Source organism: Paroedura picta, chromosome 8 (assembly GCF_049243985.1).
Source record: "Paroedura picta isolate Pp20150507F chromosome 8, Ppicta_v3.0, whole genome shotgun sequence".
In the NCBI taxonomy this organism is placed as follows: Eukaryota; Metazoa; Chordata; class Lepidosauria; order Squamata; family Gekkonidae; genus Paroedura; species Paroedura picta.
The window spans coordinates 64,560,001-64,575,000 of record NC_135376.1 but is presented as its reverse complement, the minus strand read 5'-3'; the positions used below and the strand labels follow the sequence as shown (position 1 = coordinate 64,575,000).

The following is a 15,000-nucleotide window of genomic DNA, read 5'->3' as shown; positions in this document are numbered from 1 at the left end:
TTGTTAGGTCCTTTTCTGATGCAGTTCAAATGAAGTCTGGCCGCAGGTGTGCCTAATTTACCTCGCAACAGAACGTGTTGAATTTAATTGCGCAGTGGTTGTTAGGAAAAATTGGTGGGTGGAATATCAAGTGACTCAGTATACACTGATGGCAGATGGGCATTAAGAGGTATTGTGAGCAAAATGTATAGGTGAGCTGAGTTAATAAAATATGTAATTTTGATTTCAAAATAATGAATACTTGTTGTAGATAATACAGTTTAATTAAGAAGATACCTGCCATTACTTTAGCAGTAAAAAGTAAGTTCAAAGGGAAAGTAAGGAATGCACACTTTCCAAAATGAAAGCAATTTTTATAAAATAAATGTCAATGTAAGATTAGCAGAAAGGCTTTTTTTTTCCCTAATTGGTTCATGATACGTCCTGTCCTTACCTATGTGCACTAGTTCTTATCAAAATCATACCCATGGAACTCTCTCCATTTTTGTCCAGTTTCTTCCCTCAACATCTGTCAACCTACAACAAGGGATGTAAATGCCCCTGAAGCTGAGTCTTCCTTAGTTCTGAATACCCCATTCAGACAACAGCACATATCCCTTTTTGTTCCCTGGACCAATGTGATATTTATATTTTTGAACATTCTGTGGGGTTACGGCAGCTCAGCTAATATCTGGGAAGCCAGACCAGCGTTCAGTCTTTTATACTGTCCCATATCTAGACCACTCTTAGGCCACTTCACACATCATAGCTTCAGCCATGACTAGAGATGTAAAATCCTTCCCCCACCCACACACAAAAAAAGTTCTTGACACCATGCAAATATCCCAAGTTAAACAAAACAAATATACAGCTTTGTAGAGGGAATCAAGATATATGCAGTATTTCCTTACTTTACAGGCTAATTTTTTAGTTCTTCAGTTGTTCACAATATTTGTATCCTACTTTCTGCTCTTACAAAGCACATGATAGTCTGTTTCCTTAAATCTGGATCCACCCTCCATCTAAAGCCTGGGATCATTTTTAGAGCAAAATAGATGTATAGGATAAACTCTTACTTTCTTGGCCACTTATTTCCTTTTAGCATCACACAGGACGTTTATGACAAAATCACCTTTGATTTCATATCCAGGGAAACTCTGATACGTAATTCAGGGTTATCCACCACTTCTGTGCCTTCTTTTCTGTTAAAAAATACCCCACCTGCCTGCCGACAAACTCTCTGTTTTCTAACTTATGTATCTGGAGCAGACTTGGTATCATACAATTGGAACTGTAACCATTGCATGTGGTTTTAGTTTCAAAAATTCTAAAGGTTATAATGCGGATGTGTGGAACTCTATAACATTTTTTGCACAAGTGATTGTGATGGCATGCACCACCTGTTCAAGAAACAGAGAACAACACTGATACTACATTTTGTCAAAGCCTTAACAGCCATGCCTCATCACAATCGCTCTCTTTTCCTGTGATTTCTGCCATTAGTGGTAGCCTCATGGTAATTCTACCCCAGGACCTCATGCACAGTGTCTGTCTGTGCACTTCCCATGGCCAGCACTCCCTTTCGTTTTTACATATCCTTGAACCCAGTCATGCAATCTGTCATAGGGCAAGTAGCAAAGTATTAAGGGGCAGTTTGCCAATGTACATCTTCTATGTATCATGCATCCATTCTCTTGCCAATGGCTAGTAGTAACTTGAGGTCACTGAGAAGCAGAGTCACACATGTACACATGTACTTGGCATATTACTGGTCAATACGGGGAAATCCTCCTTTATTGTTATAGTGGTACTAGTAGGGAGAGATAGTAGGGCTGAAAAGTAGCAGAATGAATAAGCACTCACTTCCTCCATCTTTATTTCCAAGGCTGTGAGCTTCTGTTGTGTAGTACTCCCTTCTCCATATCTTTGTTTCTGTGGACATATAACCAGACTTCACTATTCTGTCCCCAGCACACATCATTGGCCCTAATGTACACAGGCTTAAAATACTTCCAAAAGATCACCTCTGCTCCAAATCCAAGTTTACCCATAAGGTGTTAGTGATTCCTATATGCAAAAACCTTAAATGCCTTAAGTTAGGGCAGAGGGTTGGGGAGAGAGCATTTACTATTGCTTAGAACTGGTGTAATATACAATCTAAGAATGTGATCTCTGTGCCAAGAAGCTGCCAGCTCCCACCTCATTTGCCACTCTGTCAGTGACCTCAGTGGCAGTTCCATGTTAGGATAATAATACAGCTTCATCTTACACAGCAGACTGAGCAGTGATCGGTCATGATTTTTGGAATTAGTAGAGCACCAGAGTTGCATAAAGTATCTTTTCTCTGCTGATCAATCTAAACATTTGTATTTTGACATTGTGAGTCAGAATATTTGGCATATGGCATGAAGTTGAAAGAAAACCTCACCATAAAATCCTATGTTTTGGACCATGGCTGATCTCCCTGCCCCATGGCAGGAATAATTAAAAGGTTAACAAGAGATTTTCCTTTATATTAAAGTTTAAATTGTGCACTAGGACATCTGGAGTTCAAATCTTTCTTATTCATGAGATTAATGGGTGATTTTAGCTAGTCTACTGTCCCTCCACCTTAAGCCCCATCCACCATGCAGGAATAACTTACTGGTCTACTTTACAGGGTTGCTGCATGGCCTGAGATAATGCACCTGAAGTACTTTGAGCATATAAAGAACTATATCACTGAACAGAAATGTCCACGTTTTTCAAATTAAGTCTCAACCCACAAACTGAGAATGACAACATATAGCCATATTTGTAGAAATCAGTCCATAAAACAAGAGAATATCCTTGCAGGAATTCCCTGAATAATCTTTTTTTTTTTTGCTAACCAAAGAAAACGGTCAGATGGAGCCAGAATTTAGCACATGTTTGAATAAAAGGTAAAGGTATCCCCTGTGCAAGCACCGAGTCATGTCTGACCCTTGGAGTGATGCTCTCTAGCGTTTCATGGCAGACTCAATACAGGGTAGCCTTGCCAGTGCCTTTCCCAGTCATTACCATTTTACCCCCCCCCCCAGCAAGCTGGGCACTCATTTTACTGACCTCAAGAGGATGGAAGGCTGAGTCAACTTTGAGCCGGCTGCTGGGATCGAACTCCCAACCTCATGGATAGATAGCTTCAGACAGCATTTCTGCCGCTTACCACTCTGCGCCACAAGAGGCTCATATCCTGTTTGAATTTCAATTATAGAAATATGATATTGCTTCTTTACCACCAGCCTCCAGATGTTGGGATAAGGGAGAATAGTTGGGGGGGGGGAACCAGACTGAACAGGTAGGGAGGTAATTCAGAGAAAGAAACCATCTTCCTCCTGCAACAATTGCAGATGTAGTATCTATTTTCAAGTCCCATGTTAAAATGCAAACCATACAATTACCTCTTAAATAACAAGTTACTTACAAAACAGACAGTCAGGCTTGATTGCCAATCCTAGTACAGGCAGGCTCCCTTCTGTTCAGAACAGAATGTGGACAAAAACATGCAGAAGTCCAAGAAAAGGGGAGAAGACTCCAGAGGGAAGCAACAAGAAACAACCACTAGAAAAGGGGGAAGGCTCTGAGAGCCAGTCAGTAGAAGTGGTCTTCGGCAATTCCACCTACCTACATGAATGGCATCTGACAGAGAGGCTGATTCTGTGAAGGCTTAAGGGGGTGGCAGGTTAGCATGGATGAGTGATCGGGTTGTGAGTGTCCTATATAGTGCAGAGGGTTGAACTAGATGACCCATGCGATCCCTTCCAACTCTATTATTCTATGATTCTATGAACAGCTGCCTCTTACAAGACTACATCTGCCTTATTGCTCTTTGAAATATAATCCATTGGGAGGCAAACTCCAGAAGCTCAATAGTGATTTGTCAGAGTTGTCTTCTTTTAGCCTTACAAAGAAAGTTATATGGAGGCAGAGGACTGAATATGATGATCAGCAAGCTTCTAAGGATTTGGGGCTGGAGAGAATCTTACATTCTAACAGTGAAGTTGGTCAGATTTTAGGATACTTAAATCTGGTGACTGGGGCTGTGAATGCACAAGACGGGTATTTCTACAAACCTGAAAAGGGCCCCAGGTAGAAAAGTGTGATATCGCCTCCCAAAAATCAATATGAGATATCTCCAGCTCCTGCCTAGAGGCTAGTAACCCTAGGCCTGAAAGTAACTTCTGAACCACCCCACTTGCATGACTCAGTTAGGACTGGCAGCCACCTATGGAAGCCAGTGTGCTATAGTGGCTAGAGCTTCAGAGTAGGGGTTGAATCTCACACTTGCTGTGGAAGCTTTTTTGAGCCAGTATGTGAGCCAGTTTTTGAGCCAGTCACATACTTGCAGCCCAATTTACCTCACAGGGTTGTTGTTTGGATAAAAAGGATGAGAGAAGATTAATGGAAGCTGCTTTGGTGGGGTGGAGAAAGGTGGGGTATGAATTAAGTAACTAAATATTACAGCTGGAGATGGGAGGCAGATAAAAGGAAAATTGGTAAATGTCTGAGAAGGAAAGAGTGAGGCAGGGAAAGAGGAGAGTATAGGGTAGTTACCATGGGGAAGGAAAGAGGAAATTGTATGGGGAGCGGGGTCAGAGGAAAAAGTGAGATGCCACTTTATAAGTCCTTGAACTGCCATGCAAGTACATGTGGCCTAGTAACTGGCACCACACAACTGGGCCATAGTTTTTCTAGGCAGAGGAAAGCTTAAGACAGAGGGATACTTTATATATAAAGGCAGGTTGACTGTTAGGTGGAAGGATATGAGGTTGCCAATTCCAGCTTGGAGAATGCCTAGAGATTTTGGGGAGATTTGGAGACTGGGAAGAGTCTGGTTTGAGGAGGACAGAGACCTCCAAATCTCTAGGAATCTCCCAACCTGGAACTGGTAAGCCTAGGGGGGGGGGGGGCTGATCTTTGTAACTGGGAGATCTGCTGTGATTCTAGGAAATGTACTGGTCCTACCTGGAGGTGGACTGCCCAAGAAGAGAAGGAAGGAGGAAAAGGGTAACCTTTGGCTTCATGCAATAAAATTATATTTACCTACCTATTAGTTCTTCTGGTAACCAAACTACACTTAGGGTGAATTATCTACCTCTGTCGTATTTTACAGAAATAGCAGAATGCAGAGAAAAGTAGTTCTAGAACCTTTGGACATTTTCACTAGTGCATATTACTTGCACAGTGACAATGAAAAAGAATATGTGGCAGAAAAACTTCCTGATAAATATTTACCACACATCAGTAGACGATAGATACAAAAATGTTAGAAATTATTAATTTTATATATTTAAAATCTAAAATCAGATCATAGTTTTTCAGATCACTGGACTTTATTTATATATATTTATTTAAAGGTAAAGGGTCATGACGCCCTCTAGCATTTTCATGGCAGACTCAATACGGGGTGGTTTGCCAGTGCCTTCTCCAGTCATTACCGTTTACCCCCCAGCAAGCTGGGTACTCATTTTACCAACCTCAGAAGGATGGAAGGCTGAGTCAACCTTGAGCCGGCAGCTGGGATTGAACTCCCAGCCTCATGGGCAGAGCTTTCAGACTGCATGTCTGCTGCCTTACCACTCTGCGCCACAAGAAGCTTATATATTTATTTATACTCCTCTTTTATCTGCAATAATGACCTGAAGCTGCTGATATTGTTTCCTCCATTATAGCAGCCATACACTTTTGACTTCCAAACAACAAAGGAGTCAATAGTGCCCGATCCTTGTTGGAGCTTTGAAATGGGGTCTTACACAGTGGCATGTGCACACTGGCTATAGCTTACTCTGGGATCCTACAAGCTAGGATTCTCAGTGTTTAGGTACTTAAGGCTTAAAATTACTGGACACCGTGTGTGTGAAATGACCATCATGGAAAGTATTTAAACACATGTTATACCAATAGTGAGATGATGCAAAGAATTGTACTACTATTTCTATATTCAGTGGAAATGGTATATAGCAGCTTTTTCACAAAGCGTTGGGTAGAATTCATGCTTTAGGCTTCTGGCTGCCCATGGTAACATTGAAATTCTTTGCAAGTCTATGGACCTTAGTTTGCATTGCAGCTGCTTGGAAAAACATTAAAATCACCTTAGGGTTTTTTCAGATTACAAATAAAATGTCATGTCATAGAATTATACCATAAAGTGGAAGAGCTAGTTTCTAGTTCAGTAGCACCCTAGAGACCAACAAAATTTTGGAGATATAAGATTTCAAGAGTCAAAGCTTTCTTCATCAGATACAGGAAGTTCCCTTTGCCAGAGACCAGGAGAAGAGACACACATTTTCCATGTAGCAAAGTTCTGTTTTGTATTCAAGCTTATCCTGGTTGAGCTGAAGATGTATTATTTAAATATATTTAGAATCCTACCTGACCTCAAAATAAACATAGTAATTGGATACATAATGAGTTTTAAAACATGCCTGATTCTTTTAAAGAACTCAGCATAATTTTTTTTCTGTTCACAAAAGCAGGGAAAGTGGACAGAGAAAACATTTTCTCCCCAAATACTATAACTCAACGGCATCCAATAAAGTTGATGGCCAGTAGATTCAAAATGAATAAAAGGAAATTTTTTTTAGCATGATGAGTGATTAAAATGTAGAATTTGCTGCCAGAGGATAGAATCATAGAGTTGGAAGGGACCTCCAAGGTTATCTAGTCCAACCCCCTGCACAATGCAGAAACTCACAACTACCTGCCTACCCCCAGTGACCCAATTTCATGCTGAAATGATCCCTCCCCCACCAAAAATCTTCAGAATCTAGTCTGGCCTGGAGAAAATTCACCTACCATCCCACAGCAGCAATTAGCAATTCCCTGGGTAAATGAGGAAGGACCAGAAGAGACAAACGCTAGCACATCTCTTCCTGCCCACCCACCCATAATCTTCCTAAGTTCATAAAATCAGCATTTCTGTCAGATGACTATCTAGCCTCTTTTTAAAAGCTTCCAAAGAAGGAGAACACACCACATCCTGAGGAACCCTGTTCCACTGAGGAGCCACTCTAACTGTCAGGATCTTCTTCTGGATGTTTAGTCAAAAATTCTTTTGAATTAATTTAAACCCATTGATTCTGGTCCAATCCTCTGGGGCAACAAAAAACAACTCTGCTCCATCTTTTAAATGAGAGCCCTTTAAGTATTTGAAGATAGTTATTATATCATCTCTTAGTCGTCTTCTCTCCAAGCTAAACAGACTAAGCTTCCTCAACCTTTCATCATACAACTTGGTCTCCAAACCAAGTAATGGATGATGAAAATAGGTGTAGTTTTAGAAGGGGGTTGGATGGATTCATTGAAGTATCAGTGGATACTAAGCATGTTAGCTAAAGAGAACTTCCACATTCATGTGGTCAGGCACAAGACAGCCCCTGTCAGCAGGCTCTTTCACACTGGGTTTTCTGGCTAGCCAGCCAGAATGCCCATGACTCCATGGCCTGGTGACCCACAGGAGGTGGATACTGAATGTGAGCCCTCCGGGCATCTGCGTCTGTCATTCTCCATCCTCCACTTGGAAATAAGAGCTTCCCCAATCTCAGAATCCACACAGCCCATTATGAGAGCCCCTTGACCTGGGTAGGCCAGCGTGCAAGCTTAGCCTTTCCCCATTTCAACCACTGGAGGCCATGACATAACAACTGAACTCCCAAGCCTCAAAACATTCAAAACCCATACAACAATTAACAATTCAATTTGTGGGAGGGTGGGTGGGTGTTTGCTGCTTTGAGTGCCAAGCGGGGAAAGGAGGGTGAGTGAACGCAGACCCATATAAGATGCCTGCCTCGCTACGACATTGAATGCCTTGTGGTGCTTTGCTCTGTGGCATTCCCAGCACCACCATGTCACCGCACGCAATGCCCCACTATCCGCTGGGACCAGGTGTCACATGGTGGTTCCCATGTCCTCCACGGTAGCGATCCCCAACCTGTGGGCCGCAGACCACATGTGGTCCTTCAACTAATTGGAGGTGGGCCCCGAAGGATGCCTTCTCCCCCCCTTTACAACACACTTCATCCCCCCCAGCCCTTTACAACACACTTCATTGTTGTGGTGTGTCTGTATCTTATTTTGAAGGGATGTTTAAACATTACCATAGCGATCAGAGAGCACTAGAGCAGTGGTTGAGAGTAGAGGAGTAAACTACCCCCCTCACCAGGCCTCAGTAAAAGGCGTTGAGTGGTCCCCGGTGAGTGCTCCCCGGAGTTGAATGGTCCCCGGTGATAAAAAGGTTGGGGACCACTGCTCCACGGCACTTCCCCCCAAGCTGCAGCAAAAGGCCCCTCACTGAGGGCTCAGGTGTGTTTATAATCCTATGCTGTTATGCTTAAATTTATTTATTTATATTTATTATTTTATTTACTGACAGATTTACTTATTTATTTGCTGATTTACTTACTTTTTTACCTACTTACTTATTTTTAAATTTGTATCCCACCCATCACAATCCCAGGGTAGCTAACCAAGTAGGGTTTACAATAAAGTATGTAAATTAAGAGTATTAATTAATTAATTGCCAGTTTGTGACTTAAATTGTGATCTTATGAGGCTCTAAATATTGAGAAGCTGAAACATATATTGGTTTTCAAAGAGGTACTGTTCACCTTTTGCTGTACAAACACTATTCATTGAGACAGACTGGAACAAATGAAGAAGGTGGACCAGCTATGTTGACTGCCTTCTTAGAGTTTAGCCATTTTAATGACTGCGTGGATGTTTCTCTTGCTTTATACTTTAAATTACTAGTAAGTATGAATGCCTCTCCATATAAATAGGCCCAGTCCACTGATGAAACCCACCCTTTTCATATGTGAAGTTTGCATACCTTTGACCATTTATGAACGGCGGCCGCTACATCAGGCGGCCACTTTGCCATTGTGGCGGGGCAGGATGCCCCACCGTTCCCCATGAATGCATGGGGGCAGGCCGTGCAGGGCTTCCCCAGTGTAGCACATGCACTTGTGCTTTGCACCAGGTCCAGGACGCCCGGGATGCTGCCGGGCAGGGTAAGTGGCAGCGGCCAGGGAGAGTGTGGGGGGGCTGGGCCCCCTCCATATGCTATGGCAGGGGCAGGGGAATGCCCCTGCTGGCTCCATGGCTACGCGGAGCCCTCAGGAGTGTGCAGTGTCCCTATAAGGACACCATAGGTTGGGGCCGGGCAGGCCGAAAGGCCCGGCGCTGGCAATTATACACAGCGCCGGCCCGCCCCAGCCCCTGCAGGCACCCGCAGTATCCAGGAAGCTGTGGAAGTGTCTGCGTTTCCATAATGCGGGCCTTCCCTGGCCCTGGGCTGGGCCATGCCCGCACTGGCGGTGGGAGCTTGCATAATTGGGGAATTTCCCCGATGCCCTGCCGCTGCCAGTGCGGGCATTCTGGCCTGTACATAATAGGTCTTTCGGAGCAACTGTAGAAATAGCTGGGTGGGAGTATTTAATCAAAATAGGCTAGGGATGCCAGGCTCCATGTGGGACCTGGGGATCCCCTGTAATTACAGCTCATCTCCAGGTGACGAAGCAGTTCCCCTGGATGAAATGGTGCATTGGAGGATGGACTCCATAACATTATAATCCACTGAGGTCTTTCCCCACCCCAAATCCTGCCCACTTCGAGCACCACCTTCATTCTCCATGTATTTCCCAACCTGGAGCTGGCAACCGTATAATAGGTAGGAAATTATAATGTGAAGGTACATTGTAATGATTATTAGCTCTCAAGCCCAGAACATATTTTTAAAAATATGTAGGTTTTTCATTTGAAGGTATTATCAACTCTTTGTAGTGGGTAATATTTCTTTGAACTGCATTGCTCCACAGGAATATATGTTACAAACTATCCATCAAGATTAGTAGAAGAAAAAAGTTGCTATGGGTACTGTCTTCAATCTACATAAGTGAACTTTTTTACAGTAAGAAAATAGTTTGTTCTTAGAAACCCGTGATGTATAATTGTTCATACAGAACATGTTAAATACTTGAATCCATTCTGTATTTTTACTTCCCTAACAAATCTTAATTTTGTATTTTCATAGATTTTTTCTAAAGTTTTTCCTCAAGTGCAATCAAAACTGTTTGAAGAATGCAGGCAACCCACGAGATATGCGAAGATTCCAGGTACAGATCTCAAAAAGTGTTAAGACTACATTTGCAAGACTTGTAAGGATTGCAGAAAAAACATTTATGCACTTAGTTGAAAGCAGGATTTAGTTTCTTTCCAAATTTAGTTATATTACCAGTTATTCACAGATTACAGAGTTCAGAGCTCCAAACCTTCCAAAACTTTCAGTGAGAAAGTAGGTGCTCCTGTACCTTTCCTCCCCACTCATTTATTTCAGTTCTTTTTCTAAGGAAGGCTGTAAAATCTGTGACTATATAGCTGCTCCTCTTGTGAGAAGAATAAGTCTGTATAGGAATGCCCCAGATGGAATGCCTCCCCTGAACACGTACATAGATTCCACTTTTTGTATCCAAAGGAAAGAGTAGCACCTGCTTCCCTACTGAGAAATCTGAAAGGTTAAACTCTGGCCTGCACAGATGTAATTTCCATATGTGTAACTGCACAGAAGACCACATGAGAACTTGAAAACTCCTACTGATAATGTTTGTTTTCTTCAATACTGTTCTTGTGTCAATAAGAAGTTATGCTTCACAGAAACTTAGTGGCAGGAAAAATATAGACTTTCTTGAATTTTAGAATATTCTTTATGGCTTTCTTAATGTAAAAGATACAACATTATTTAAATTCCATTTTTAAAATCAGTTATTTGTTAAGCTTCAAGTTATAGTTTTCAAGATTCAATGTAGTGACTTAGAACATGAGCATTTTCTATCTTTGTGGTTAATCATAACTTCAACTGATTGAGAATTATTACAGAAAAATTTATAATTTTAGATTAGCAATTAGGTAATGAATTGGTCCTATTTTTTAAAAAAAATGTTTAAATGTTTCATCAGAGCATGTAATATAGACCTGTCTACATAACTATCACAATCCGGACAAGACAGTCAACCTAAAGTAAATACTTATTTATCTAAAGAAAAAATTCCCTTCAGAACAATTCCACCAAGTGTCCATTTTTCATGCATCTCAGTTTCATGTGGCATTGATAATATTGATCCATCTGAACAGAGCATAAGGTCAAACCTGGAATGAGTGGAAATGTCCCCCTTGTCTCACCAGCGACTAAATGAAGCATCAGTCATGAGTGATCTTGTGGTCGGCAATGGAGCCAGGAGTCACTAGGAAGACTTCCCTGGGTTTGCTTAGCTAATCTGCCTCCTTCTCAGAAGGTTTAAGTGGATTTAACTGTATGTCAGGCCTTGAACATTATGTTAAACTTGTTTTACTCTCTCAGCACTTTTCCTTAGGTGCATTGCAGGAATGAGCCAATAAAATAAAGGAGAGAGCATATGTACTTTTGCTGAACTACAGTATTTTTTTCTTTGTGACTACTGACCTATATATAAACGATGAACAGAAAATAGTGTTGTAAATTTTAAATACAATTTTACCTGTCCCTTTAAAAATGACTTTGAATCACACTTCACATGCTTTACATAATTACTTTTCAGAGGATCCAAGGGGGTAGAATGTGCAGAGTTTGGGTAGGGTATGATTACAGCAACAAGGTCTGCCTCCAACAAACACACATTTATTGGGGAAAATAGTGCCTGCAGTCTGCGGGTTCAGCTCTCTTCCAGGACTGGGAACTGCGTTTTCAAGGATATTCAGTTGTATGGAAAGACACATACACATTCCAGTGAATTCAAATAAGTAGGATATGGCATATGGTGCATAACATCCACCCTGTGCCTGCTTTTAACATCTGAAAAGGGCATGGGTACTTTTTCTGATAACCCGCACCTAAATATATTGTATATATTTAAAAATTGAGGTCTCAGGCAGCTGATTCAGGTGAAAATCAGGTAACCTGATAATGTGGCTATGGAGAAAGGAATAAAGGAGGTAAAGTCCAACTTTACAAATTTCCCATAATGGATATCCTGGAGAAAAAAAATACAGTCTGACTGTTCAGAGAAAACAGTGTAGGCTGCAAAATCACAGACTTCTAGAGAAACACCCTCAGGCTTTTCTCAAGGGGGACACAGATGGCTGCCTCAGAGGAGGCTGAATATACAGGAGAAGGTGCTGTAATAGCTGATTGCTAATTACAGCATGTGGAAAAAAACAGGATCAAAGGTGATATAAAACATAGAAAATAGAAAAGAATTTACATCTGATGCCTTGGACTTCCTGTTCTCAAAAGGAGGAAAGGATCTTGCAGTTTTATGTATTGTATAAGAAGATGCTTTTTCATTTGTCTCAGATATTAAAAGTATCACAATTTTATTAATATGCTGAGGCGCTATTCTTATCTACTTTTAAGCTAAGAATAAAATGTTAGAGCAATTGTTTCATTCGGGAGAAGGGGAAAAAATTAGAACCCTCTAGTACAAGAAGAGTTAAAATAAAGTTGGAACTTCTGTCTGAGCCATTACAAATAATTTTATAAATGTGGCTGCTGACTCTTGCCATATGTATGTATGTGTGTTCTTATAAAAATAAATATAGTCTATGAAAGTACCTTAGCTGCAGATGAAATGGGTAAAGTCTTTTTCTTTTGTATTTGTTGATTTTGTTGTACTGGCATTCCCCAGGATGGGTTCTGTTGTTCTTTGAGAGTAGATGTTAACAGTAACAATATACATTCTTGTATACATTAATTTTGTTGTTTACACTGCAAAGAAGAAGAAAGCCAAATAGGCCATATTCATTATCTCTTCTATGGCCAGACTACAAGATTCATTAAAAAAAAATTTAGACTTACATTACACCTCTCCCGTGGGTTACAGGGCTTGTTGTGGCTCTCAGCATCAATAAAACAGTCTGGCTTTCACTCAAAAATAAAGAAGGGAGTTCCAGTGACATACCAGAGTCATTCAGAATCCAAATGAACTTGAGAACATATACTTTTCATGAATTGAAAAAACTGTTATGGTTTATTGCTCTTTTCAGATGTAAAAAAGTTCATTATTAGATGTTACATGTAGTTCTGAAAGTGGCCAAGGCATCATTTCTGAAAGGAGAGTGTTACATGTAGTTTTCTTATTTATTAAGTAAGGTATTTCCCCTCCTCTAACTTGAAGTTCTCACAATCCTTCATTTGAAGACAGTCTCAAGTGTACAAATGTTAATTGGATAAACTATCTAATCAATATATCAACAGATCAATCAAAACAGTAGCTTTTAAAATGAGTGGCTAGAGGGGTGTTTCTGAAACTAATGGCTAGAAGAATATTTTCTCTGAATTGAATTCATTTGTTAGCATAATAGGAGATTAAACTCTAATTAGTGAAGTGGGTAGGGAGGGAGAAAAAAATTGGGAACTGAAAAATCTCTGGTAGCCAAAAAAGAAATGAATGACATCTATGAATAAATGTATCTACATGGCAAATAAACAAACTGTAAGGTGTTAGTTTGTATTTTAAAAGAAGGGGGGTTTCTTTTGGCAACATCAGCTTACCCTTTATACTATTTGATTCTACACGCTTCCAAAAAGAAATGTTTATTTTCTTTTTTCTACTTTTCCAGGTTGTTGTATCAACAACGGTCAATGTGGATGGCCACGTTTTGGCTGTCTCAGACAACATGTTTGTACACAATAACTCCAAACACGGAAGGCGGGCTCGCCGCCTTGACCCCTCAGAAGGTACGGCCCCTTCTTATCTGGAAAATGGTAGGCACACATTTACATGTCTTTTTTTATTTGCAATGCTTTTTTGCACCATATTTTATGTTAGTACACTACTACATTTATTTTTTACATCTTTCCTTCTCCCTTTTTTCATCCCATTAAAATACAGTACATTACCCATCTGACTGCACATCAAAGAGGAGGCCCTCCATCCTACATTTACTTCTGACTTAAATTTCCTTTCTTAAGTGTTTAACATTTTGCAATGTACAACCCACTGTCTCATTCTTTCCTGATTGTTTGCTTACAGCTTTTCCTTGCTGTTTCAGTTTTATTTTATTTTGGCTTGTCACAATCCTCAGTCCAGAAATACATTCTCAGATTATGTATGTAAGTTTAAGTGGATGCTAAGCAATATAACCAAACCTGTAAAGTCCTTGCTGAAATCTACTTCCTAGTTCTGGGCCCTACCGTGACAGATTAAGATGTTACAAAAGTCTTGAAAGAGGAAAAACACGAACATGAGAAGGTAGTGTACAAAGGGGAATATAGTTAAACTTTTCCAAATTCAGAAATATCAGATATATCAGAGATTACCAGACTCTGCATCATTGCATCTGTGAACAGATAAAGACACTCTCATCCTTAGCATACATACCTAAGGCCGGAATCCCCAAGAGCTTCATAAGAAAAAGGACCACAGAAATTCTACAGTTCTGTGAGCGTATTTATTAATCGGCACATCCTTCTCAATTCAGCCCTGTTTGAAAATGTATTTTCTGTATGCTGAAATATAAATGAAGAGTACCTATTAAAAGAAAACTTTGATGTGGGAACTACTCACAAGTACTAACATAACATCATGATTCAGGGAGCAGAATGCTGCTCATTTAAGGAATGTGGACTTTCTTCAAGCAATAGCTATGTCAAGTGGATGAAGAGCTTTGGATCCCAGACTAAATTAATTTCACTCTAGATGTAGTGTTCGGATAAAGTCATAGCAATATGTACTTTACAGCCTTAAACCTGTAGGATTTACATGCATATAATTGTAGAAAGGATGGAACCTATTGTCTAGTATGATTACCTATGTAATATGGTACTGGTGGAAGAAATGCTTGCAGCAATAACAAACACAATAACCCATTGGATAGTGACTTAAATTATATGGCTATTTTCCCCTCAGTGCTATATATCACCTGGAACTGTTGGCTTGGTCACATGATATGACCGATTTACATAATTTGCTTTTTCATATATTACTGCTATGACTTACAAAAACTGTATTACCTTAACACTTATATAATCTA

At 40.4% G+C, this 15,000-nt stretch overlaps 1 protein-coding gene across 8 annotated transcripts in view; it reads left to right on the top strand.

Moving 5' to 3' along the window:
* The window catches only part of EBF3 (EBF transcription factor 3), a 202,091-nt gene that overhangs the window by 122,995 nt on the left and 64,096 nt on the right, over nt 1-15,000 (top strand). For 6 of the 8 annotated variants that reach the window (XM_077350124.1, XM_077350131.1, XM_077350129.1 and 3 more), the window contains 2 exons: nt 10,028-10,109; nt 13,588-13,732. In XM_077350124.1, coding sequence (XP_077206239.1) covers nt 10,028-10,109; nt 13,588-13,732 — 227 coding nt within the window. The remainder of the gene's footprint in view (nt 1-10,027; nt 10,110-13,587; nt 13,733-15,000) is intronic. The other 2 variants (XM_077350130.1, XM_077350127.1) reach the window with 1 other exon arrangement.